At 46.6% G+C, this 25,649-nt stretch overlaps 1 protein-coding gene across 3 annotated transcripts in view; it reads left to right on the forward strand.

The window, feature by feature from the left end:
* Window positions 1–25,649, forward strand: part of Ack (activated Cdc42 kinase) — a 302,026-nt gene that overhangs the window by 241,625 nt on the left and 34,752 nt on the right. For 2 of the 3 annotated variants that reach the window (XM_075896334.1, XM_075896336.1), the window contains exon 7: window positions 21,333–21,443. In XM_075896334.1, coding sequence (XP_075752449.1) covers window positions 21,333–21,443 — 111 coding nt within the window. Of the gene's footprint in view, window positions 1–21,332; window positions 21,444–25,649 lie in introns of those variants that run through there. The other variant, XM_037424390.2, reaches the window with a different exon arrangement.

Consider the following 25,649-nt stretch of genomic DNA (forward strand, 5'->3'; position numbering starts at 1 on the left):
GCATTCTCTCGAGGAATAAAGCGCTTCAAACCTGCAACATGGACAAGTTCAGTTTTTGCAGACCATCGGCCGTTTGAATGGAGACGCGCTATGCGGTAAACTAAATCACTGATACGCGGTCTACAACAAGATAAGGTCCCGCATATTGCGCTAGCAGTTTCTCGCTCAAACCGCGTTTTCTAGTTGGTGTCCACAGCAATACGAGGTCGCCGCGATTGTACGTCATGTGTCGGTGTCGGCGGTCAAAATGTGCCTTCGAGCAGTCTTGTGAAGCAAGAGGGCGCAAATAAGCAAGGCGTCTAGCTTCTTCGGCCCGACAGATGATCTCGGATATGCAGGGACCATGGTGGTCCAAACACGGGAAGATGGTATTCAGGGTATGACGAGGTGGTCGAGCATATAGAAGAAAGAAAGGACTGTAGCCGGTAGTTTCATGCTGAGTGGTGTTAAATGCATATGTGATAAAGGGTAGAATACTGTCCCAGTCCTTGTGATCTGATGCAACATACATAGACAGCATGTTCCAGAGAGTTCTGTTTGTTTGTTCAGTTAGACCGTTCGTTTGTGGATGATATGGCGTAGAGTGCCGAAACCTTGAAGGACAGACACGAAGCATCTCTTCGATCACGTTTGCTGTGAATTGTCGGCCACGGTCACTGATTACGATTTTGGGAGGTCCATGTCGAAGAATTACAAAACGTAGCATAAAGGAAGACACATCGGCTGCAGTTGCCGATGATATGGCAGCTGTCTCGCAGTACTGTGTTAAATGGTCGGTGCAAACGACTATCCAGCGATTTCCATCGGAATACCGGGGAAAGGGTCCAAGGAGGTCAGTCCCGACTTGCTCGAATGGAGTTCTAGGGGGCGGCACCGGATGTAATTGCCCTAAAGGAGCACTTGTTAGGCGCTTATGACGTTGGCACTCGTTACAGCTAGACACGTATTGTTTCGTCGTCTGGCGCATTTTGGGCCAGTAGAATCTTTCTTGAAGACGGCAAAGAGTTTTGGCTGTGCCTAGATGACCGTATGTTGGGTCATCATGTATAGCCTGCAAGACATAAATGCTAAGACTCTTCGGAACCACTAGAAGATATCGTGAGCCGGTGTTGGTGTAGTTCTTTTTGTAAACTAGCCCGTCTCGGATGCAGAAGCGCGTAGGAGATGATTTTGGTTTGGTAGCAAGAAGCTCTTCTATGGTGCTGTCCCTTTGTTGCTCATCCTTGAAGGTCTTGTTATCGGGAAATGGTTGGTCGAGTGATGCAATGTAGATATCGAAGGTGTCCGCGTCACATTCCGTCGTTGGAAGTGGTAGTCGCGAAAGACAATCTGCATCAGCGTGACGTCGGCCGCTTTTATAGGAAACCGTGAAGTCATATTCTTGTAGACGAAGTGCCCAGCGCGCCAGCCGACCATATGGGTCACGCAGATTGACCAACCAGCAGAGAGAATGATGGTCTGTCACGACGGTAAAGGGGCGTCCGTACAGGTAGGATCGGAAGCGCTGCACTGCGAAGACTACTGCAAGGCATTCTTGCTCTGTGACAGTGTAGTTACGCTCGGACTTGCTGAGCGAGCGGCTTGCATACGCTACGGCATGTTCTTGATTATCCAAGCGTTGAACCAGGACAGCACCTACACCAATACCGCTGACATCTTTGTGAATCTCAGTGAGAGCCAGAGGATTGAAGTGTCGAAGAATCAGATGAGACGTCAAAAGAAACTTCAACTCCGAAAAAGCAGACTTGCATTCCGGGGTCCAGTCAAACTGCGCACCTTTCTGAAGCAGACACGTGAGCGGGTATGCGATATTGGCAAAGCCAGGAATGAATCGACGAAAGTATGAACAAAGCCCCAAAAAGCTGCGCAGTTCTTTCACCGAGTTTGCTTGCTTAAATGCCTCCACTGCGGCCGTTTTGGCGGGATCCCGTCGTATGCCTTCTTTGTTTACTAAGTGTCCAAGGACGAGTGTTTGGCACTCTCCAACATTTCTTTGAGTTGAGCACCAAGCGTGCTTTGCTTAGGCAGTCCAGTACGAGGCCAAGGCGTGTGTTGTGCTCACAAAAGGTGTGCCCAAAAATTACAATGTCGTCCAAGTAACATATACACACTTCCCACTTCAATCCATGCAGAATGTTGTCCGTAAATCGCTCAAAAGTTGCGGGCGCATTGCAGAGTTCGAACGGCATCACATTGAATTCAAATAGTCCATCTGTTGTAACAAATGCCGTTTTCTCCTTGTCTTCCTCGTGCATTGGAATCTGCCAGTAGCCTGACCTCAGATCCACAGACGAAAAGTAAGAGGCCGATGATAGACAGTGGATGGCATCTTCCATCCGCGGGAGTGGGCATACGTCTTTTTTAGTGATGGCGTTGAGACGGCGGTAGTCAACACAAAATCGCCATGTCCCATTCTTCTTCACTAGAATTACTGGAGTGGCCCACGGACTACATGATTCTTGAATTACATTTTGCTTGAGCATCTCTCAAACCTGTTCATTGATCACTGCGCATTTTGAAGGTGATACGCGATATGGTTTCTGTCGGAGAGGTCTGTGAGATGTCGTGTCGATTCGGTGCTTTATACGAGAAGCAGGGAATGACGGTGAATCATGCTGAGCGAAATCAAAAATAGCCCTGCCACAGTGGTCTAGTGGCTAAGGTACTCGGCTGCTGACCCGCAGGTCGCGGGATCAAATCCCGGCTGTGTCGGCTGCAATTCCGATGGAGGCGGAAATGTTGTAGGCCCGTGTACTCAGATTTGGGTGCACGTTAAAGAACCCCAGGTGGTCAAAATTTCCGGAGCCCTCCACTACGGCGTCTCTCATAATCATATGGTGGTTTTGGGACCTTAAATGCCACAAATCAATCAATGAAATAAAAAATACCGGCATGTTTGTGCAGAATACTCGCCAGTTCATTACGTTCCTTGGTGCTGAGTGACTTATCAATCATAGCCATAATGGTGGTGTCCCTAGAGTGCATATTATAGCAACGGGTCTTATCCGGGGAATCATTGCTTTCTGCAAGGGTGGCAAGCGAGAATACTTGGTGTTCACGAATATCTGCAAGTTTCAGACCCTCCGGCAGCACTGTAGGTTCATTAGAGCAGTTAATCACCCATAAACCAGTATACCCTTGCGCAACCGATATCGTGCAGTAGGGTATTAAAACTGTCTTCTTTATGCAACTGAGATGCACGGGTTCCACAGTTGCGTCAAATGTTTTCTCGCTTGCAGGTGAACAGACAACAGGGACACATTTTGCAGACAACGGCGGCACAGTTGTGTCCACAGACACGCAAAGAGCACTTTCTTGAGAGGGCGAGTTTTCTATAAACGCAACTGGGATATCGGAATCTACTGTAATTTGTCCTGTGTGACAATCGACAGTAGCACCACATAGCTTCAAGAAATCGAGTCCCATAATGACGTCATGCGTAGTATGAGGGAGAACAGCAAACTCTGCGACAAAGTTCTGGCAAGCCAAGCTAACAGTCACAGTGCAGACACCAACAGGTTGTAACATCTCTCCGCTCAAGGAAACGTATCAGGACGGTCCCAACGAAACATAAACTTTCGTCCAAGAAGGCAGGTGAAAACTAAACTCATTACTGACACGGTTGCACCTGTGTCCACCAACGCCATTGTTGGTACACCATCGATAAGCAGTCGAACCTTATTTCTAAACATGGAAGCTAACGGAGGTTTATCTGTTGAAATTGAAGACTGTCGGGCGACTTCACCTCCAACGGGCGCGCCGGCTAGTTTTCCGTAGGAGGCGAGGAGTGGTACTGCCGAGGACACGGTGAGTGATCGGTTGGCGCGAGAGGCAGGTGGTTGTGTCACACTGTGGTCAGAGGCCGGAGATTGCTTTCGTAGCGGTCCTGGGATCTCGTAAGACGCGCTTCCCGGGAATGTCGGGGCTCGGGTAACGCCAGAACGGTCAAGTCTCGGTGATTGGTCGTACCTTGGCGGCTGCCGGTAGTTGAAATACCTGGCAATGTGTCCTTCGAAGCCACAGTTGTAGCAGACTGGTAGAGGGCACTCGCCGAACCAATGCTGAGACCACTCAGCTGTGAAGGGTCGGTGACGAGCTTGCTGAGCGGGGGCTGCCCACCTCTTGTGTGGTGGGGCCGTGACCAAGGCGTTGGCCATATCGCTGGTCGGCCGCGAATGAGTCACGACGTGGCCGCGGATTTCCAGTTTCGCTGATGTCTGCCACACATACCAATGGTGAAAAAGGAGCTAATGGCGCCGCCGTGTAGTAGGGTGGATTGGTAGGTGGATGAGGAATGGTTTCGTCAACCCTACCACCTTGTCGCTGCAGCTCTTCATGCACAATTGCCCGAATAGTAACGGCAAGGTCGGTGGGCGGGCTCACGTTCACGCTGGCGACCGCTGTCACATTTGCCAGCCTACCAAATTTCGGGGCGATGCGACGAGTCTTCAATTTTTCAAACGTGCGGCAGTGATGTTGGACGTCAGAGGCAAGGGTGAGGTCATCCCTGCCTATCAGAAAATTGTAGACGTCTTGCGCTATGCCTTTCAAGAGGTGACCGACCCTGTCTTTTTCAGACATTTGCGGGTTTATAATCTTGCAAAGCTTAAGGACGTCCTCTGTATAAGCAGTGCAGGTTTCTCTAGCAGTCTGGGCTCTTCCAGCAAGAGTCCGCTTCGCGCTTTTCTTTTTTGAGTCCAAGTCACCAAAACACTTCTTCAGTTCTTGAGCAAAAAGAGCCCATGTTGTCAAGGACTCTTCGTGGTTTTCATACCACATCAGGGCAGTGTCCGTGAAAAACAGCGCGACGTTTTCCAGCTGATCGATAGAGTTCCAGTGGTTGTATCGGCTCACCCTTTTGTAGTGCGTTAGCCACGCGTCCACATCTTCTCCTGCCATTCCTGCGAATGGGCGGGGTTCCATGCAGTGATACCTAGGTGTAGCCAGCGTAGACCTGCGCGAAATCGAGGCGGTTGATTCCTGACCTTCGCTTTGGGCCATGATGACTGTTGTCGGCGGCAGACCGGCAAGACGACAGCTCCGGCGAACTCCGAACAGCTGTGGCTCCAGGGTACGTCGACGTGCCGTACCCAGTACCTCCACCACTCTGTTATGTCTACGAGAGGGGTTTATTCAGAGCCGACATAACGGTCGACTCCACGGTATACAGCAGTGAAAGCTTGCTTGCTTGCTTGTTTCTTTCTTTTGTGGCTCTCACCCACTAAGGGGGATTAGCCAAGAAGCCGGTGGTTAATGCAAGTCAATACTTTTAGGTTTTCTAGACTAGGGGAATATGATTACTGTGTTTTGACTGTGCAATTATTTTGGCACAATGTAAAAAAATGAAAAAAGGGGGGGAGGAGAAAAATAATAGAATTTGTTGAATATATGAGGTGGAATCGTTATATGCAGTTCTCCTGAAAGTTGAATCATTGTAGTGTATCAGCTAAATAATAAGTGGTAGTGTGGCTAGCAAAATTCGAGAGCTGATCACTGACTCAGCAAGGTAATCTTCTTGTGTTATATATGAATTCGCAGAGAGCCCCGCAGATGTTCCTGTCGCTGTGTCCCAATGAAGTGGCCCCAAAAGACAAAATATTGGGAGTATTAAGTGATATTCCTAGTTTTCTGAATAAAATTTCGAAGCAGTTTTTCCTTTGATTTTTGAAACGGTGACATGTGATGAGAAAGTGGTCGATATGTTCAGGTTCGTTACTGCTTGAGCACAGAGGGGATGGCACCAGACCAGATCTGTTTAAGTAGAAATTAAGAGGTGGTACACGGCAACGTAATTTTGTTATCAAGACTTCCAATTTACGCATGGGACACCACTTATTATTCCATGTGAAGTGCAGGTGCGAGAAATCTAGATTCGGTATCATGATTTTTGATGAGTCTTCAAGAATGGAAAGTTTTCTAAACCTCGCTGCTGTTACATAAGCTGTAGGAGGCATGATTGGCACAATCGGAAGATCAAGAGATGTTCGCGCAAGTGTGTCAGCCATCTCGTTTATAAATATACTACGATGGCCTGGCACCCATATCATTCGCACTAGACGAATGTTTGCTGGGATTAATGATTTAGAAGTTTCTAGTACTGCTGATGTCGACGACGATGATAGAAATGTTCACACGGAATACAAGTCAGACACTATCACAGCTGTCGAATGAGTCGCAGGAAGTTTACGAATAGCTAGTATAACGGCCATTAATTCCGCTTCAAATATTGGTGTATAATCTGGGAGGCGTAATGAAATTGACCAGGATATTGAGAGAAAAAAAATACCCACACCTGCCTTCTCGCCACTCATAGATGCTCTTGCCACCAACCGAACGTCCTCTTCTTCTGCCACCACCATGTTCCCCGCTACACAGGTGCACATACCTAAATTACACATGTGGTAACAATTGCCGAAATAAATCATCTGCAAGTAAAGCAGGTAAGCTTGCGCATTGAAGGGCTCAGTACCCCAAGGTATCTCTGCCAACCTCAACTATGTATCTCAGCTATCCTTCGGATCATTGATTAATTGATATGTGGGGTTCAGCGTCCCAAAACCACCATATGATTATGAAAGATGCCATTGTGGAGGGCTTCGGAAATTTCGACCACCTGGGGTACTTTAACGTGCACCCAAATCTGCGCACACGGGCCTACAGCAATTCCGCCTCCATCAAAAAAGCAGCCGCCGCAACTGGGATTCGATCCCGCGACCTGCGGGTCAGCAGCCGAGTACCTTAGCCACTAGGCCCCCGCGGCGGGGTATCCTTTGGATCGTTTCCCTCTTCTGGAAGCTGTCAACAAAAAATAAATTAATAAATTAAACGGGCGAGTTCGCTCTCCTCTGTACTTTCCACTCATGTGCTGCACACGAGGGCATCAAAATATTCTTTGAAAACTGGCTCGTGGATGTGTTTGCTTCGGTCACTACCATCACGAAGAAGCCGCAGCACGAAGAAAAAGAAAGAATATAGCGCCAGCCACCATCAATTATTTTATTTGTTTTATATGAGGCGGTAGGGGGCGAGGAAAACTAAGGGGCAGAGATAATCAATCTCCGCAAATCATCCCGCATAGACAGCAAAAGAAAGGATGGATGGATGTATGAATATGTAACCGGCTGTGCCCTATAGATTGGGCGACGGCCCACGCCACCTAGCCATGAGGTTATGTACTATCACTATGTGTTGAAGGGTTGAATTTCACTCGCGCCTTGATTTTAGCCACCAATCAATTAACCTCGTCCTGCTTATTTCTACTCTTCCGGGTTATTTATAAAGAATTGATAGTAGGCGCACGCCGCCATGCGGCACACAGAGCGGTCACACCCCCTTTTGCGATTATGCCTCCTTGGTCCAAATGGGACGGCCAGAGAAACACCATCGCGCGCTGATCTAGGCGATCGTAGATAGATAGATTGTGTGTGATGGGTAGATTGTGTGTGATTGATAAATAGATTGTGTGTGATTGTGAGATGGATGGATGGATGGATGGATGGATGGATGGATGGATGGATGGATGGATGGATGGATGGATGGATGGATGGATGGATGGATGGATGGATGGATGGATGGATGGGTTAGTTGGTTGGTCGGTGGGTGGATGGATGAGTGGATGTACTGTTTGATGAGCATAGATAGATACACAGACAGACAGACAGACAGACAGACAGACAGACAGACAGACAAACAGACAGACAGACAGACAGACGGACGGACGGACGGACGGACGGACGGACGGACGGACGGACGGACAGACAGACAGACAGACAGACAGACAGACAGATAGATAGATAGATAGATAGATAGATAGATAGATAGATAGATAGATAGATAGATAGATAGATAGATAGATAGATAGATAGATAGATAGATAGATAGATAGATAGATAGATAGATAGATAGATAGATAGATAGATAGATAGATAGATAGATAGATAGATAGATAGATAGATAGGGTCAAAGTCACCGATGTTTGCAAATAAATGCTTTGCATGCAAATAACTGACCACAACTGCAACCGCACGCCGTACCTTCCATTAACAATCGGGGAACTTGCAACATGCCAGCAACACCATGGACGGTGCCACCCGCTGAGCAATATAGCGGCGCCTACGTTAAAAAGGACTATATCTGCATGGTGTGTCGCGCAAAAGGTGGGCGCGAAGTATTGTATTGAGGCGGTATTTTCGGCAACAAATATGATAAGCAGAATATGTGCGAAAGAAAGATAGAGGGCACTGCGCAGAAGTGGTTCTAGTGTAAAGTCAAACACCCACCAGACTATGGTAAGAAAGTGACATACTCTTTCCCTCTTTCTTGTGGCCAGACCGGCCGCTTGCTGAGTGAGAAGTTCAATGATGACCGATAATCTATATGAAAGGACAACCGTGAACTAATTTGTCATTGCATTGTCGTGATTGCAGCCTGGATTTCTGAGCAGCCAGAGTCCCTGCGCGGCACAAGAACGTACCCCTTGTGAGCTCACTATATTGCAGAAACCATTACACCAAGGAGAGATTGGATATCTTTATGCGCAAATGTAGGAATTTTCTGGGTTTTCTGTTCCTTCATATTCTTTTAAATAAAAGTTTCAATTGTTAGTATGCGCTTGTGCTGTTCTCTCCCTTCGTCCACGTCTCTAGAAAAATTTTTTTAGTTCTGCCGTGTTATTTCTTCATCTTTCATTCCATCATTGCGTACATCCTTTCTTCCATTGCTAATTCAGTATCGTCGTTTGTACGTTGGAGCGTAAACATGTACTAATTGTATCTTCTGTTTCTGTTTATCTTTTTCTACCCTTTCATCGATACGAGATCCAACGTTGTGTGCGTCTTTGTGACTCGCCACGGTGGTTATGGTTCTGACGCAATTACGTCAGTTGTCGAGCGGTCGCGAGATCGATGGAGGCGAAAACGAGGCAACCACACGGCCTTAAGCGAAAATGCTCGTGTGTAGTACTTATATTTAGGTGCACGTTGAAGAAGCTCAGGTGGTCGGACTTTCTGAAGCCCTTCACTGTGGTGTCCTTCATAATCATAGCATGGTTTTGAGACGCTGACAAAAAAAGTATTTGTGAACTACGCGTCACATACCCCAATTGATGCTCTCCTCAACCAACTAGGTTGGTCTAGGTGATTATAAGAAAGCTGCAGCACTTTTCTAAAAAAAATGACTTAGTATATCGTGTAAGCACAGTTTGATCCCTGCTGAATTAGAAAAGCGATGTGAGAGTTCTCAAAAGTGAACGCCAATATCACTTTTTGGTAAAAAAACAGTGGTTGTGGCCGCCGGACTTCTTGATATGCTGAGCGAACACGGTGGCATCATTCTCGAGATGGCGCGTCATCTGCAACAGCAGCACTGCTCAAGTGTGGCCTCTTCGATTAGTTCCGGCAACGGCACATTATGGGTTAGTCAGGGAGGCCTTCGTTTGATGCGAAAAAACTGTTGCTCCGGGCCAGAGGAAACGAAGATGACGTATGTTTCCACGTCCACACTTTCAGCGCGCTCGCGGGGGTGGAGAAAGACAAGTTTTTATTTCGCCTGTTCTAAAGTTGCTGCTGATACAACCGCGAAAACAATTATAGGGAAGAAGAAGAAGAAGTGGCTCTGTTCGGTCGCTGTTTTTTGTGCAGTGTTCGATGTTTGCTCTTTTCTTGGGCTATTACGCTGTTATCTATTTCTCTTCAGTGTGCCAACAAGACGTCGGGTGAAGACTTCGAGGGCTCGGCGCCTTACAGGCACGAGGTTCCTTTATCAAACACTCGGCTAGTACGTGACCACTACGGTGGTTGATAGCCATCGCCACGAGCTTTATGCTCGTCCAAGTGCGTCAACCCTCATGAGTGATACTGCAGGACACAATGAAAAGCCTGGGGGCTTACAGGCGCACCAAAACATAAAGCCGGCACGTTTGCTTATTCATAACCACGAAATGGTTCCAGAGAGCCCAGCAGAGAGCCCAGCAGAGAGCCCAGCAGTAAGCTGAGAGCAAGAAGCTTCGCTTAGAAGAGAATATTTTCGACGATAACACGTCAACCTATAACCTAAGTGATGAAGAGGACATGGGCGAAGATGAACCATTTACGTTGGTTGTGTGTAAGAAGCGAGCAGAGGGCATCCCAGTCGTTTTTCGTCCAACAGCTGAAGGTGTGAGTTTCTGCAAAGTGAACCCCAATCGAGTGTCAGCCGAAGTAGTTTTCGCTGCTAAAGAAAAAGTGCAGTAATTCATAACGACCAGAGATGCACGCTTTAGTGTCAGCGTTGCTTTCTTGGCTTCAGCCAAGCGTCTTCTGATGCTTTTGAATGTAGGCGGCCTGGAAGTTAAGCCTTCCATCCCCGAGTCATACAATCGGAACGTTGGGAAAGTAAAGCATGTGCTTCTGCACTATTTAGACGGACAACTCCTAGAGAACTCGAGAGATGCAGGGGCTATATTGGCGTGGCAGCAAATGAAATATTAGCGCCAGGAAGATAGAGCAGTAACGTCGCGTCCACTCCACACAGTGATTCTGACTTTTCGAGATGACCGCCCGATTCCAGGAAGAATCTATTTAAGATTCACCAGTCGCCCAGTGGAAGAATATCTTGGTCCAGTACTTTGGTGCTATAACTGCCAGCGATTCGGACATATGGCAAAAAGTTGCCGTAACACACGCCGGTGTAAGATCAGCTCAGAAGAACATCACCATAAGGAGTGCAAGTCAGTTCTTCAGCCTAAGTGTGCAAACTGTGCAGGTAATCGCACTGCCTCATATTCAAGCTGCCCGTAAAGTAGAGCTGCTGCGAAGATGCGTCGGCTTGAGCTTATCCATGGAAGAAAACCGCGGCACAATAAACTCTCTTCAAATCTTGAGATTGTTCATCCTGTTTGTGATCTACCTCAGGACACACCAAAACAAAAGCCGGCAAACACGCCAAGAGAACCGCCAAGAGCACACCTGAGAGATCACTCACGAAAAGCACAATCAGGTACTCCAACCTACGCGTCAAAGCTGCGAACGCCCACGCGACATCTGCCAGAAAGTAGCAGAACTGACAGCGTCAGTGTTCGCTTTAGCTACAACATCGAAACATCACGTCGTCCTCAACAGGTCTCATAAACTGAGCCATTCAATGGGAACCGTGCCTCTGCATCAGTTGTGCGATTCATTCTACCAATGCTTTTCACAGCACTTACGGCTATCCTGTCTGCTCTACCGGAAGCAAACCACCTGCCAGAAGTAAAAGCCCTGCTGCCTCTGGAAGCACTATTGTGTCAACGATCCGGGCCAAACCTGCGCTATAACACATGCGCTATAACAATGTCTCAATATTCCAGTGGAATGCCAACAGTCTTCAAAGAAAGTGTGCTGACTTCTGTAAACTCCTTTTGCATTATAACTTTCCAATACATTGCATCCAAGAAGCAGGAATGAATTATTATTTCCGCCTCTCTAACTATGTGATATATACAGCCCCGCCGTGGTGGTCTAGTGGCTAAGGTACTCGGCTGCTGAACCGCAGGTCGCGGGTTCGAATCCCGGCTGCGGCGGCTGCATTTCCGATGGAGGCGGAAATGTTGTAGGCCTGTGTGCTCAGATTTGGGTGCACGTTAAAGAACCCCAGGTAGTCAAAATCTCCGGAGCCCTTCACTACGGCGTCTCTCATAATCATATGGTGGTTTTGAGACATTAAACACCACAAATCAATCAACTATGTGATATATAGTAATCTTGTCAAAGTGGTCCTAGCAGAGTGCATCTGTGCGTCAGAAAGGACCTACCTTCTCACCAAGTTCACTCAAGTGATTCAAACTTCCCGGAATTCGTCACTTGCAAAGTATCCTTTGGTAAGCAGTGCGTAACGGTGATCAATTTTTACCTACAACCTTCATGCCGCAATTCGGTGGAAGAGCTAAAAAATATCTTCATTATTTCTAATTCATATACATTTGTAGGTGGAGACTTTAATGTGCACAACATAATCTGGGATAGTGATCGATCTGATGCACCTGGGAGCGTTGTTGAGTGTGCCGCAGACAAATGCGATTTGACAATTTTAAATGACAGCTCCCCAACGTTTCTCCGTGGGCATAATTACACCAGTTGCATAGATGTTACGATGTGTTCCCAAGATCTAGTGAATGGTGTGGGATGGACAACGGAAGTAGGAACACGTGGGAGTGACCATTTTCTCATTCTTATAAATCACCCTTACTTGGTAAACGACGTCACCAGGCGCTACAGAAAACTGACGAACTGGAATTGGTACCGCCTAACAAAGCAAAAGAGTGAACTTACGACAGTTGAAAGCTTTAGTGAATTTTTGCAAGATAATGCGAATAAATGTACAAAAAATGTCCCGATTCCAAAACACTATGCTGCAGTCGATAAAGAGTATGAACATCTAAGAGCCATCAGACGGCGTTCAGAAAAGGCATATTGACACAGCCGATGTTTAGAAGCATATAAATATGCACAGAAAATCCACATTATATTACGCAGACGACTAGACAATTTAGGTAAAGGACGCTGGAGTGTTTTATGAGGCACGCTCTCTCCCCACACACCTGTTCTAAGAATTCGGCTTGTAATTCGAGCATTTAGTGGCCCTGTATCACAGAGCTTCCCATTTCGTGCTCTTGCTGTAGCCTTGGACAAATGGAAAGTTGTAGTAGCAGATGAATTTTGTCAACTTATCAGTAGGCCCGCCGCATCACAATGTGCCTTGTTTGATAATTCTGTCGCGTTAGCTAGCCAGAATGTAATGCTTGCTATTGGGCCCAGCATCCTCAACTAGACCCTGTATTTACGTTAAGTGAGTTGCAATGTGCTATAGCATCTTGTCGTCAAAAATCAGCCTCTTGACCGGACGGCATTACAAACAATATGCTAAAGAACCTTGGGCCAACGGGCACAACCATTCTCTTAGATATATACAATAATCTATGGATGCAAGAAATTCTACCCGAGTCTTGGAAGTTTGCACGCATCAATCTGATCTTAAAACCGGCTAAGACGCCCTTGAGCCTCGAATTTTTCAGCCCAATTAGTTTGACAAGCTTTCTGTGTAAGGTAATGGAAAAAATAATTGATGCGCAACTTCAGTGGTGGTGCGACAGAACGGGTGTACTCTCCGACTACTTAACAGGTTTTAGGAAACAGAGATGCACAATGGATGCAATACTGGACATAGAACGTATGTGGAGCATTAACGTGCCTGTGGTAGTTTGACGGTCGCAGTGTTCTTAGACATCAAAAGGGCATTGGACATAGTCAGTCACACTCATGTTCGGCTGAGTATGTTGGGACTCGGACCCTCCGGCAGGTCTTTCCGGTGGATATGTAAATTTTTATCAGGTCGCGAAATATTCATTCAGACGAGCGAAAGAAATAGTGTGGAACATGACGTCAGACAGGGAGTGCCACAAGGAAGTGTACTCAGCACTTTTCTTTTCAACTGTGTTATGGGTGATTTAGCTAAGAGACTGCGTTCTAGGTTAAAATACTCTTTGTATGCAGATTATGTGTGCATTTGGGCATCTGGTACGGGCGTACAGTTAATTCAGATTGCATCGCAAGACAGCATTAATATTATTAAGAACTGTTAGAAGAAAGAGGAATGGTTCTGTCGCACGCAAAGACAGCTATATTGCCCTTCACCCGTAAGAAGTAAAAAAAAACTTCAATCTCAATTTAGAAGAACCACTAATGACTGTGACACAGTGTCGGTTTCTCGGAGTAATACCTATTAGGCAGCTATCATAAAGAAACTCGAAAATGAGGTGAATATGCTAGTGATTGTACTCCACAGAATTGCTGGGACATCATGGGACGGATCTGTATCATCTATGCTCACTGTTATCAATTCTTTAATACGACAAAAAGTTGCATATTCTGCAACAGTCTTACACGACCTTTTTCGCACTTCAGAGGAGCGACTTTAAAGACTATTAGCATAGGTACTGCGCGTCTGCCTAGGTGTTTCATGAGCGACTTCCAGCAGCCTTGTCATAACAGAGACCTGACAACCACCCTTTCCAATCATGAGAAGAATCGAAACATATCGCCATTTTTTTTTCGCTTACAGACGCAACACAAGGACCACTCATTGGCACTGGAGATATTACGAAGGGATAAAAACAACGCTCATAAATAAATGCAGAGTAATGTACATATATTACCAAGAATTGAATTTTGGAGCTCTGAAATGGACTATCCTCCATGGCTGCTTGCAATACCAAGCATTAAATTCTCAGTGGATGGCATTATCAGAGAGACATGTTCATCCAAGCTGTTCAAGAACTAGCGCTTTATCAGATACACATGCGGTATCCAGGGTACGTACACGTTTACACAGATGGCTCAAGTATTAGAACGTCTTCAACATCGACATTTATTATACCACAGGTCAATATTCAGGAATCATTAAAATTATGTCGCATGATGTCATCTGCTACAGCAGAGCTTTTCGCTATTCTCTATGCTATAAAGCTTATAATCTCGGCAGCACATGCGAGAAAATGGGTACTTTTCAGTGAGTCACAGGCCGCATTAAGTTCACTCTTCAGTACAAACACGACAGTAATTAGTGATAGTATGACATACGAAACGCTGAAAGAGCTCGCCAAAGCAAGCAAGGCGCAATATGAGATCAAATTCCAGTAGATACCTGGCCATTGCAACATTCTTGGAAACACAGCTGCCAATGAAGCAGCACGACAAGCACGTCGTAAAGATGTTACCGTTTCTTTACCAATTTTGAAAAATGAATTCCGTAGTATTATAAAGACTACAACTTTCAGAATGAGCAAAACTGCTTATTTTGACCAAAGTATAAAGAGCTGTGATTTATATCACATCAATCCATTTATTGAATTCAAAATTACGCTAGCATTAGGTAGAACTATGGAAACTCTAATTCACCGATTGAGCCTAGGCACCGCATACACAAAACATTTGCTACACAGAATTGGCAGAGCTGAAACTCCCGAGTGCGAATGTGGATTCATAGATGAAGACGTATGTCATCTCATAGACTGTCCACACCATGACAGGCCTAAACGCCGTCCTAAATCGGAACTGTTTTCATTATACCGCAGACCGTTTAGCATGAAGAAACATCTCGGCCCGTGGCCAACTGGAGTTTTACAGTCGCACGCTTTAAAAGCATTAGCACGTTTCTTACAAGACATCGGAATCCCTGATAAGTACTGAGAAATAACGAACTTCCATTTGTATAAAACATGTACTTATGCGTAGTATCATGTGACACCCATCATGTGTGTGTACGGAAGTGAATGACGTGTCGACTATTATGTACAGACGAGCGAATACATCTTGATAAGTACCAGACGTGTGCTCCTCTGTTTTGTGCTGGTTGGACCGAATATTAATGAGGGACATTATCAGAGTCTTCATTCGTTGACTTTAGAACATTTTCTTATCAATATGTTGTGATATATGTGTGTATAAGTATGTCTTTGCATATCTGTGCTCGACTATTTTCCATGCACTGCTTTGTATGTTTTACTTTAACATACGTGTTCAAGTTTCACTCAAGGGCTAAGGAGTAGCCGGTGCCATAATTGTGCGCCAACATCTCCTTATATATTGATACGTGTATGGAACTGTCGCCCCGACACAGCTGAATTGGCACCTAAATGAAGAAGACGACAATGTGGTTGTAGTGGGTTGGACTCTCGAGCTTCTCCCGTTGGCCTGCTTGACTGTGCGCTCTCTAAGCCGTTAGAAGACCAGCTCTCGATGAATAAATCTTCCCCGTAACATCTTTTGGTGGAAGGTGCTGGGTCTTCACACAACCCGGCTCTAAAACTCTGCAGTGGACGCCAGCTTTGTCCAGCCGCGATGCCTGAAACTGGCACTCAGGCCTCGCCATCCGCGCCGGCTCCATCACCTGTGATTCCCCCCTATCTTCTCGACCCTGGCACGTTTTCCGGGACGGACAGCACGGACGTCGAAGAATGGCTCGCATTATTCGAGCGCATCAGCAAGCACTACAGGTGGGACTAAACGCTTATGCTGGCGAATATTCTATTCTACCTACGGGGTATGGCACGCGCCTGGTATGAGACGCATGAAGAAGGATTAACCAGCTGGGACACATGCAAGCAAAAGCTTCGATTTGTTCGGTCGGTCAGTTGCTCGTCAGATGGCAGCCAGGCAGGAACTCGCGTGTTCAATCATCGACGGAGTCGTACGTCACGTACATCCAAGACGTACTGGCACTGTGCCGGAAGACTGACAAAAACATGTCCGAGGCGGACAAGATCAGCAACGTGTTGAAAGGCATTGCTGATGATGCTTTCAACATACTAATGTGCAAGAACTGCACCACTGTCGACTCCATCATATCTGAATGCCGGCGATTTGAGCAAGCTAAAAGCAGGCGAATCACCCACCACATCGCGAGACTACCAAACACTGCTGCGACTTCGTCTTGCGAGGATTCTGCAGCGCCCCGTTCACTTGCGCCTCCTGCCAATATCGCAAGGATTGTTTGCCAGGAGCTGGAAGCCATGGCACCCGCTTCCTATCAGCCCCCTGTGCAAGACAACTGGGCAACAGTCTCGCTTATTCAAGCCGTCGTACGTCAGGAGTTTGCTAACCTGGGCGTCCAGGTTCCCCAGCCCGCCAGACTTATACCGCAGCCCATGAGCACTCCCGTCCACAACGCTGACCACCACTCTGCTCCCCTTGTCGCTGCGGCAGCTTCGACTCCTCGGTTTCCAACACGCTACCGAAATCCATCTGAGTGGCGCACGCACGATGATCGATCCATCTGCTTTTCTTGCTCTCGAGTTGGGCACATCTCTCGCCATTGCTGCAACAGGTGGTATTTCCGGTCAAGCTTTCGTAATGTAGATCACCGTCAGGACCGCGGACACTATTCGCAACCCGGTTTTCCGGATGACCATATTCTGGACCCTTCAGCTCGCCGTTCATTTCCACGCTCCGAACCATCCTACGCTGACGTCGTCGCCCAGAGAAACTGGTCTAGCCGCTCGCCGTCACCTCAGGGTCGGCCGTCACGCTCCCCTCAACGCCGCCGCTCTCCGTCACCGGCTTATTCTGCCCATTCCCCTGGAAACTGACGAGTGAAGCTCCTGGAGGTGGCGCTGCGTTGACGACTCGGAACGAAAACCCTCAACCGGCTACAAATTCAAGACGCAATTTACTTCGGGTGTTCGTTGATGGCAACGCCGTTACTGCTCTAATTGACACTGGTGCCCAAGTATCTGTTATGAGTTCTACACTTCGATCTCGCCTGAAAAAGGTTCTCACAGCAGCTATGTTTTCTACTGCTCGAGTTGCCAACGGAAGTCGAACATCGGTGCTTGGTATGTGCACTGCCCGCGTTACTGTTGCTGGCCACCACACTTCCGTTCTCTTCGCAGTCCTCGATGCTTGCCCACACGACGTCATCCTTGGAATTGACTTCTTAACCGCCCACTCCGCCCTCATCGATTGTTCTACCGGTATCTTACGGCTCGAATTGCCTTTGGGCTCCGATTTCACTCCTCCAAGTCGCACTCGGCTACGATCCGTGGAGTCTCTACGGCTACCGCCCCAGGCTGCTATATATATTCCTCTGTTGCCCTTCCCGTTCGTTCCTGATGGAGACTATCTGGTAGCTCCCCTCATTGATTTGACCCTTACGCACCACATCGCACTACCACATACTATAGTGGTTGTTGCTAACAATACGGTGCTACTTCCAGTTCTGAACATCTCTACGTCGACCCAAGTGCTTCCCCAAGGCATCACTTTAGCCGATCTTTCCACCCTTGATGAATGTTCGATTTATACTTTTACACCTGACACTAAGACCATGACGAAACCTGTCATCACGTCGCAAAATAAGGCATTCCTCGACAAAACGATATCCAGCGACCTCTTACCTTCCCAAGTTGCGGCGCTCCGGGGTGTTCTATTTTCTTACCTGGATATCTTTGACGTCGACGACCGTCCCCTGGGCCGCTCAAGTGCCGTAACCCACCGCATCGACACCGGCGACGCCAGTCCACTCCACAAACGCCCTTATCGCGTGTCACATGCTGAGCGCCAAGTAATATAGACGGAGGTCGAGAAAATGCTGAGTAAAGACGTCATTGAGCCTTCATCGAGTTCTTGGGCCTCCCCTGTGGTCTTAGTTAAAAAGAAGGACAACACCTGGCGTTTTTGCGTCGACTATCGCCACCTGAATCGGATCACCAAGAAGGACGTTTATCCTTTACCTCGAATCGACGATGCGCTCGACTGCGTCCACGGCGCCAACTATTTCTCGTCCCTTGACCTTCGATCCGGATACTGGCAAATTTCGGTCGACGACCGCGACCGCGAGAAGGCAGCATTCATCACACCCGACGGCCTTTACCAATTCAAGGTCATGCCTTTTGGGTTGTGCAATGCCCCGGCTACTTTTGAACGTATGATGGACTCTCTTCTTCGCGGTTTCAAATGGTCGACCTGCCTCTGCTATCTGGATGATGTAATAGTTCTCTCGCCCTCCTTCGAAAGCCACCTGTCTCGTCTCTCGGCAATTCTTGACGTTTTTCGTTGCGCTGGTCTCCAACTGAATTCGTCGAAATGCTCATTTGGACGTCGGCAGATTAAACTACTCGGCCACCTTGTTGACGCCACTGGTGTTCAACCCGACCCTGACAAAGTCCGTGCAGTCCGAGAATTCCCGGTTCCGCGTTCCACACAAGAAGTTCGCAGTTTTATTGGGCTCTGCTCATACTTCCGCTGCTTTATCTTCAATTTCGGGGATATTGCTAGGCCCCTCACGGATCTCCTCAAAAAGAATGTGACCTTTTCTTGGGGAAGGGACCAAGAACATTCCTTCGCGTCGCTAATTACCGCCCTCACCTCACCACCTGTGTTGGCTCATTTTGATCCAGCGGCTCGAACAGAGCTTCGCACCGATGCAAGCGGCCATGGCATTGGTACTATACTCGCTCAGGTACAGAATGGCATCAACCCTGTGATAGCCTACGCTAGCCGCCTTTTGTCGCAAGCGGAACAAGATTATTCCATCACTGAGCGGGAATGCTCAGCCCTCGTGTCAGCTATTGCGAAATTCCGTCCGTACTTATACGGACGTCCGTTCGCAGTCATCACGGACCATCATGCGCTTTGCTGGCTGTCGACGCTTAAGGACCCTACAGGAAGACTCGGCCGATGGGCACTTCGATTACAGGAGTACTCGTTCTCGGTTGTTTACAAATCTGGAAAGCTGCACAGCAATGCTGACTGCTTATCCCGGCACCCTGTTGATCCACCTAGCTCCACCGATTTGGAATCCGATGCCTGCGTTTTAGCCATCACTGACTTTCTGAACGTGGCTGACGAACAGCGCCGAGATCCATCGCTGCTCACCATCATTGACCGCCTTCAATCGCGTTATGCTGACCCTTCTCTTAGCAGATACCTGCTTCAAGAACATGTTTTGTACTGCCGCAATTTACACCGCGACGGCGCGGAACGTTTACTCGTCGTACCGCATCACCTGCGAAAGGATGTTCTGCGACAATTCCACGACGCTCCAACTTCTGGACATCTAGGAGTCTCCAGAACTTACGACCGCATTCGACGACAAGTATTCTGGAAGGGTCTGTACCGCTCTGTTCGCCGTTACGTCACATCTTGTGACCTCTGCCAGCGCCGAAAGAAGCCTACGACTCCCCCTGCCGGTCTACTTCAACCTATTGAAGTTCCAGCCGAGCCATTTTATCGAGTGGGGTTGGACTTGCTAGGCTCCTTTCCTACTTCTACAACTGGAAATAAATGGATTGCAGTGACCACAGACTATGCCACTCGGTATGCAATCACTCGAGCGCTACCAACCAGCTGCGCAACTGACGTTGCCGACTTCCTGCTGTACGACATTATTCTCCAGCATGGCGCTCCGACTCACCTGCTCACAGACCGTGGTCGCTACTTTCTATCTCGTGTGGTTGATGATCTACTCCGATCTTGTGCTACCCGTCACAACTTCACCACATCTTACCACCCTCAGACTAACGGCCTTATGGAGCGACTAAACTGCACATTGACGGACATGCTTTCCATGTACGTATCTACCGACCACACTGATTGGGACATAGCTCTTCCGTTCGTAACCTTCGCCTATAACTCGTCGCGTCATGAAACAGCGGGCTACTCCCCTTTTTATCTACTCTTCGGACGTCATCCCTTACTGCCCTTCGACACACTGCTTTCATCAGACCACCCATCCTCCACCTCGTACGCTCAGGATGCAATCACCCGTGCCCTCACGGCACGTGCGGTAGCGCGTGCTCGGTTATTGTCGTCGCAGACAGCACAGAAGTCTCTTTATGACCGTCGACATAGAAATGCCGTTTTTTCTGCGGGATCTCTTGTTTTCCTGTGGCTCCCATCTCGACGTGTTGGCCTCTGCGAGAAACTACTATCGCGATATGCTGGGCCCTACCGAGTCATTCGTCAGGTCACACCTGTGACCTATGAGATTGCCGCTACCACGAACTCATCAGCTGCTGCACCCAGAAGGGAAGTAGTCCACGTTTCTCGTCTCAAGCCCTACAACGCCGACTCGCTCACTTAACAGGCACTAAGACAGTGCCTTACGAGCCGGGGTGATGATACGTGTATGGAACTGTCGCCCCGACACAGCTGAATTGGCATCCAAATGAAGAAGACGACAACGTGGTTGTAGTGGGTTGGACTCTCGAGCTTCTCCCGTTGGCCTGCTTGACTGTGCGCTCTCTAAGCCGTTAGCAAGACCAGCTCTCGGTGAATAAATCTTCCCCGTAACAATATCATATCAATAAAAAAATGTGACATCGTCAACAATAATGTCGGTCCTTCCCAAACACGAAGTTTGATTGAATTTTAAAATCCCTTCAGCCTTCATTTAAGTTATTTGTATTAAACGTTCTTAGGTTTAGCTTCTAGTCTGTCCCAATCATAGCATGCGCCGCTGCTTTACAAGTTCTTCCGCAGCCAGCGGCGGCTTTAGAGTTATGGTGTGAATACCGCACCAGGTATTCCTGTTGTAGTGATGGGGTGAAATGACCAGTCAGAGGCCTTCGACGACTAAGGACCGCTAAAAACATCATTCAGAGCTTCAGAAATAGCAGTTGAAGAGGTCGTTGTGCGTCTTAGCACAAAACTTCAGTTGATTTTGACCTGAACATGCGCGCGATGTCAGCATTCCCGGCACGCAAGCTACGCACCTCCACAGCTTGGAATATGGTTCGTCGAGCGTATAATCAAGCGAAAACTTGCTGTTTCCCGTGTAGCCTGAGCGCATATTTGGAATGTGTCTGTTGTGTTTGTTCTCAGGTGACGCCGTTCCTGGTGAGTCCATCGATGGCATCCTCCACTGGGTCAAGCCGTCGTGCGGATAAAGAGGAGATCATACTGGAGCCTGTGCTACTCCCGTCTGATAGCCAAGTTAGTGGAGTAGGGTTGCATCGATTTGCATGTCAAGTTACGCATAAAGTGATGTCAACTCCGCTGTACCCTAATGACGGCTTCCCTGCGTGGCGCAGTTGCTCCTGGAACTATAGGCGACAGCCTTGCGCAAATGGAGGCTCTATTCTGGATAAATGCGCAAGTCTGGCCTGTTTTCCGTGACGATTTGTGCAACTATGCCACCAGGCATTCTTATTTTCTTTCATTTAGGTGTGATAGAATGTAAGTCACATAAAACTTCTAACTGCTCAGCGCAAGTGGTCCGCAATGTTTCGTGGACTTCGAGATCGTTTCAGACTGTGCTGCTAAGAATACGTGCAAATCTTGCTGCGGCAGCTGCATGTCGATGTAGTTGAAGGGCTAGATCCACATGCACTTAAATATGATTACACGTTAAAGAACAGCAAATGCATGGTCAGAATTTTCGGAGCCCTTCACCTGTGCGTTCCTTGTAGTCACATTATAGCTTTAGAAAATGAAAACTTCATACTTTTTAGGTGCAGTACCCATACTCTCGTTAACGATTCTTATACATCAGATCGATTATATGCGATGCACATACTCTCGTTAGTGAGTCACATACGTCATAATCTCAGCCTTTTGTACGCAAGAAAATATAATAACCACTCAGCAATGTGGTTTTTAGAACACAAAAGTACAGAGCAAATTTTGGTGCCATCAAGGACAAAATAATAATTTTGGAAAATCTTACATGCTTTGAATATTCGATTTCGAAGGCTTTCGATTTGATCAAACACAAAGTTAACCTAAGAAAATAAATCAATACAGCATAAGAGACGTTCGCTCCACCGTGATTTCCTTGCAAAAACCCCCACCTCCATGTGTCCTCAGTTTGACCGCACTTTGTCGTAATGCAATAAAAAAAAGGAGGGGGGGGGGGCTAAACCATGCTCGGTGAAAGCAGGAGCTTTAAATCGAAGCTGTCTCTGAAGCACCCCATGCTGATTTTTAGGACTGTTCTGTAATGATACTTCCTACAAACGAGACACGTTTTTCTGTTCGTCTTGCCTCTGAAATCGAGGGTGTGCCGTTTGCGAATTCTCAATAATGTTTGATCACACGATACATTTTTTTCTTTGAAACATGATTGCTCATTTGCTGTCAAGAAATATTGTTTTCCTTACTCACTCGTAAACTGTTTTTACTGCTGCCAGCTGTCAATGAAGGCCTTTCGGTTCCATGTAACCTTTGTACACACAAGTACTCTGTTCTGAAGGGCATATCGACGCGCTTAAAACAATCCGGTGAAAGGTAACGAGACGCCCGTAACCCTGCAGGAGTGTTTTTCATCCACTTTTGTTTAAAAAGGATAGCCACGGAATGAAGACTCGGAGCCGAGGCAACTGCGTTGGCACATACGCACCCAGCACAGAATAAAAAAGGCGGCCATTTTCTTTCTACCTAAAAAAACACATTTTATTTTCCAACTCCTTAGAGTTACTGCATATGCTATATAGCATATACTAGGGAGCCCTCATGTGCGCACGTCTCATTGTTTTAGGGTGCGGACGATTCCGATCATGGCTGTTTACAACTGGCTAAAACGGCACCCATGGATACTTGACGCGCCGCAATGTTGCTTCTGAGCGGTCAGTCATTTACATACAAGGCAGGATTTCTTTCTTTTTTTTTTTTGAGGGTGGTGGTGCTCCACAGCACCACCCTCAAAAAAAAAAGAAAGAAATCCTGGGTAGCCCTGTGGTAATAGTTTAGAGTTGGCAAAGCGGATCATAGTGTGTCTCTACAAATGCGCACTGTAGATTTCACCTTTTCGAGTATGAGGTCTCAAAACAAGTCTCAAAACATTTCTCGTCTAACGTAGTCAGACGAGAAATGCACCGCCTAAAAATAGTAGTTGTGCTAAAAGGCATTATATATATATATATATATATATATATATATATATATATATATATATATATATATATATATATATATATATATATATATATATATATATATATATATATATATATATATATATATATATATATTTATATATATATATATATATATATATATATATATATATATATATATATATATATATATATATATATATATATATATATATATATATATATATACATGTGTGTGTGTTACTGTGTGCATGTACAAGGAAGGTAAATTTCTCCAAACAAGATGCACCACTGCCTGCCTACGCTTTAATGCCTATTAGTAGAACTACGCTTATAATACAAAACATCGGCATAAACTTGTTGCTTGCAATGGCGTTACGCCAATAAAATATTTGAAAAGCAGCACAATTTAAGCTGTCGATACAAATTGAGAACTGGTTACAATGAATTTACGCAGATTAACAGACGAGCTATATATACAATTATCACACTATTATACGTTTAGTATACAATAAGCCTTTTGGAAAGCAATAATTATTATCTTCCACAAAACTGGCATGATAAAAAAGAGTCGTCACTAATTAATGTTGTGACAATGTTAGTTACACTCGGGTTTTTCGTGAAATGATCGAGCGCATATAGGCTCATATGAGGAACACTGTGCTCTGTATTTCGTAGAGACTGCTGACAAAACTAGCGGATAATTTATTCATAGTTTTGATACTTCTCATCTCTTTGTAGTTTGCCAGGAGCCACCTGCGATGTAACACAGCTCAAAACGCTGATTGAGTAAGGAGCTAGGCGGATTCGTGCAAATTTCGATTGAAATTTTTTTTATGGGTCGGCAGGCTTTTGAAAGAGTGAATGTATCGATGCAATTTCGGCGTGCCTGCATATTTACTTGTGCACCATGGCGCGTAGCAGGTGCACCCACTGATAAAGGCTCAGAAACGCATTAAACGCACTGAAAACGAGCAATTACATGGTTTCGCGGGCTCGGGAACGCGCGCGCTCCCAATGCAGACGCTTTTGCGATCTTCAGTACCATAGAGCTACAGCGCCGCCGCTACTGTCACCCGCCGGAGAGTCACCCGAGACGCGGCCCGGCCGCCCCGTTCACTCCGCTGTTCCCTTCTAGTACACTGTAATGACGGCGGAGACGACGATGTTGGCGACACAGGCATGTCTACTCCTTCAGAAACGCAGCTGGACTGACTGTACGTGCGCTCCAAGCAGACGAAACGCCAGTGTGACGTCACCATTTTTCGATAAAGGGGCATCAGCTGTGCAGCGGCCTCGACGTGGTCGCGAGGTAGCGCTGCCAGTGGTAAAATTTGGCGTGGTTTTCAACAAGAAAGGGGTAGTTGTCTTATATCTATAAATATATAGCAAGTTGTGAAAGCTGAAGGGTAGTTTTCTGAAGTTCGCCGCAGTTTGCTAGAAGAGGAAAGACATGTTTCCAACTCGAGTTTGTATAAAATAGTGTTAAAACAGTTTGTTTCTCCCAGCTGGTAGACTCACCGCATTTGCCTAGTGAGGATATTTAGGGAGCCTATATTTGCTAGGGGGACAACCTCGATGTCACTGTGAACGGACTTCAATGTCTGCGCGGCATTCCTGAAGCGAATTCCTCTTTGCCCTGCAGACACCTCAAAGGACTTCCAGACGCACAGTGGGAATCAATTATATGCGAAGCACGAATGAGGAAGGTTGGTATGTCACTTTAAAATCACCACAACGTTACAAGGTGCAGATAAATTATGCCGTACACAACTTCTGTGTCATGATTATTATGTTTGGATGTGTCGTTTACCTTCCTCATCTATTCATGTCACGTGATGCCAAATTTAGTATGCACTCTGAGCCGAAAAGGACCAAAGTGGGGTATGCCATTGGTCCTTTAGGAGACTGAATGGGCTGCCACAGATTTTGAACCAATTTAGACTAACTGCAGGAGCAACTGCAAGGGTTCAGCTGTTATCTCCTAGCACTTACTCCACTTGCTTTGAATGTTCAGTAGTAGAATGCTCCAGTGGGACTAACAGTTGAACTGTCTGGATGAATGGCAAAAAATGGCACCCCCTCCCCCCCCCCCCACACACACACACATATATATATATATATATATATATATATATATATATATATATATATATATATATATATATATATATATATATATATATATATATATATATATATATATATATATATCATATACGCACTTTGTTTCAAAGGAAAACACCGCAAACACTTACCGCCCGCGCTACACTTCTGAGAATGAACTATCGGATATATGTAGCAC

Source organism: Rhipicephalus microplus, chromosome 5 (genome assembly GCF_043290135.1).
Source record: "Rhipicephalus microplus isolate Deutch F79 chromosome 5, USDA_Rmic, whole genome shotgun sequence".
NCBI classification, from domain to species: domain Eukaryota; kingdom Metazoa; phylum Arthropoda; class Arachnida; order Ixodida; family Ixodidae; genus Rhipicephalus; species Rhipicephalus microplus.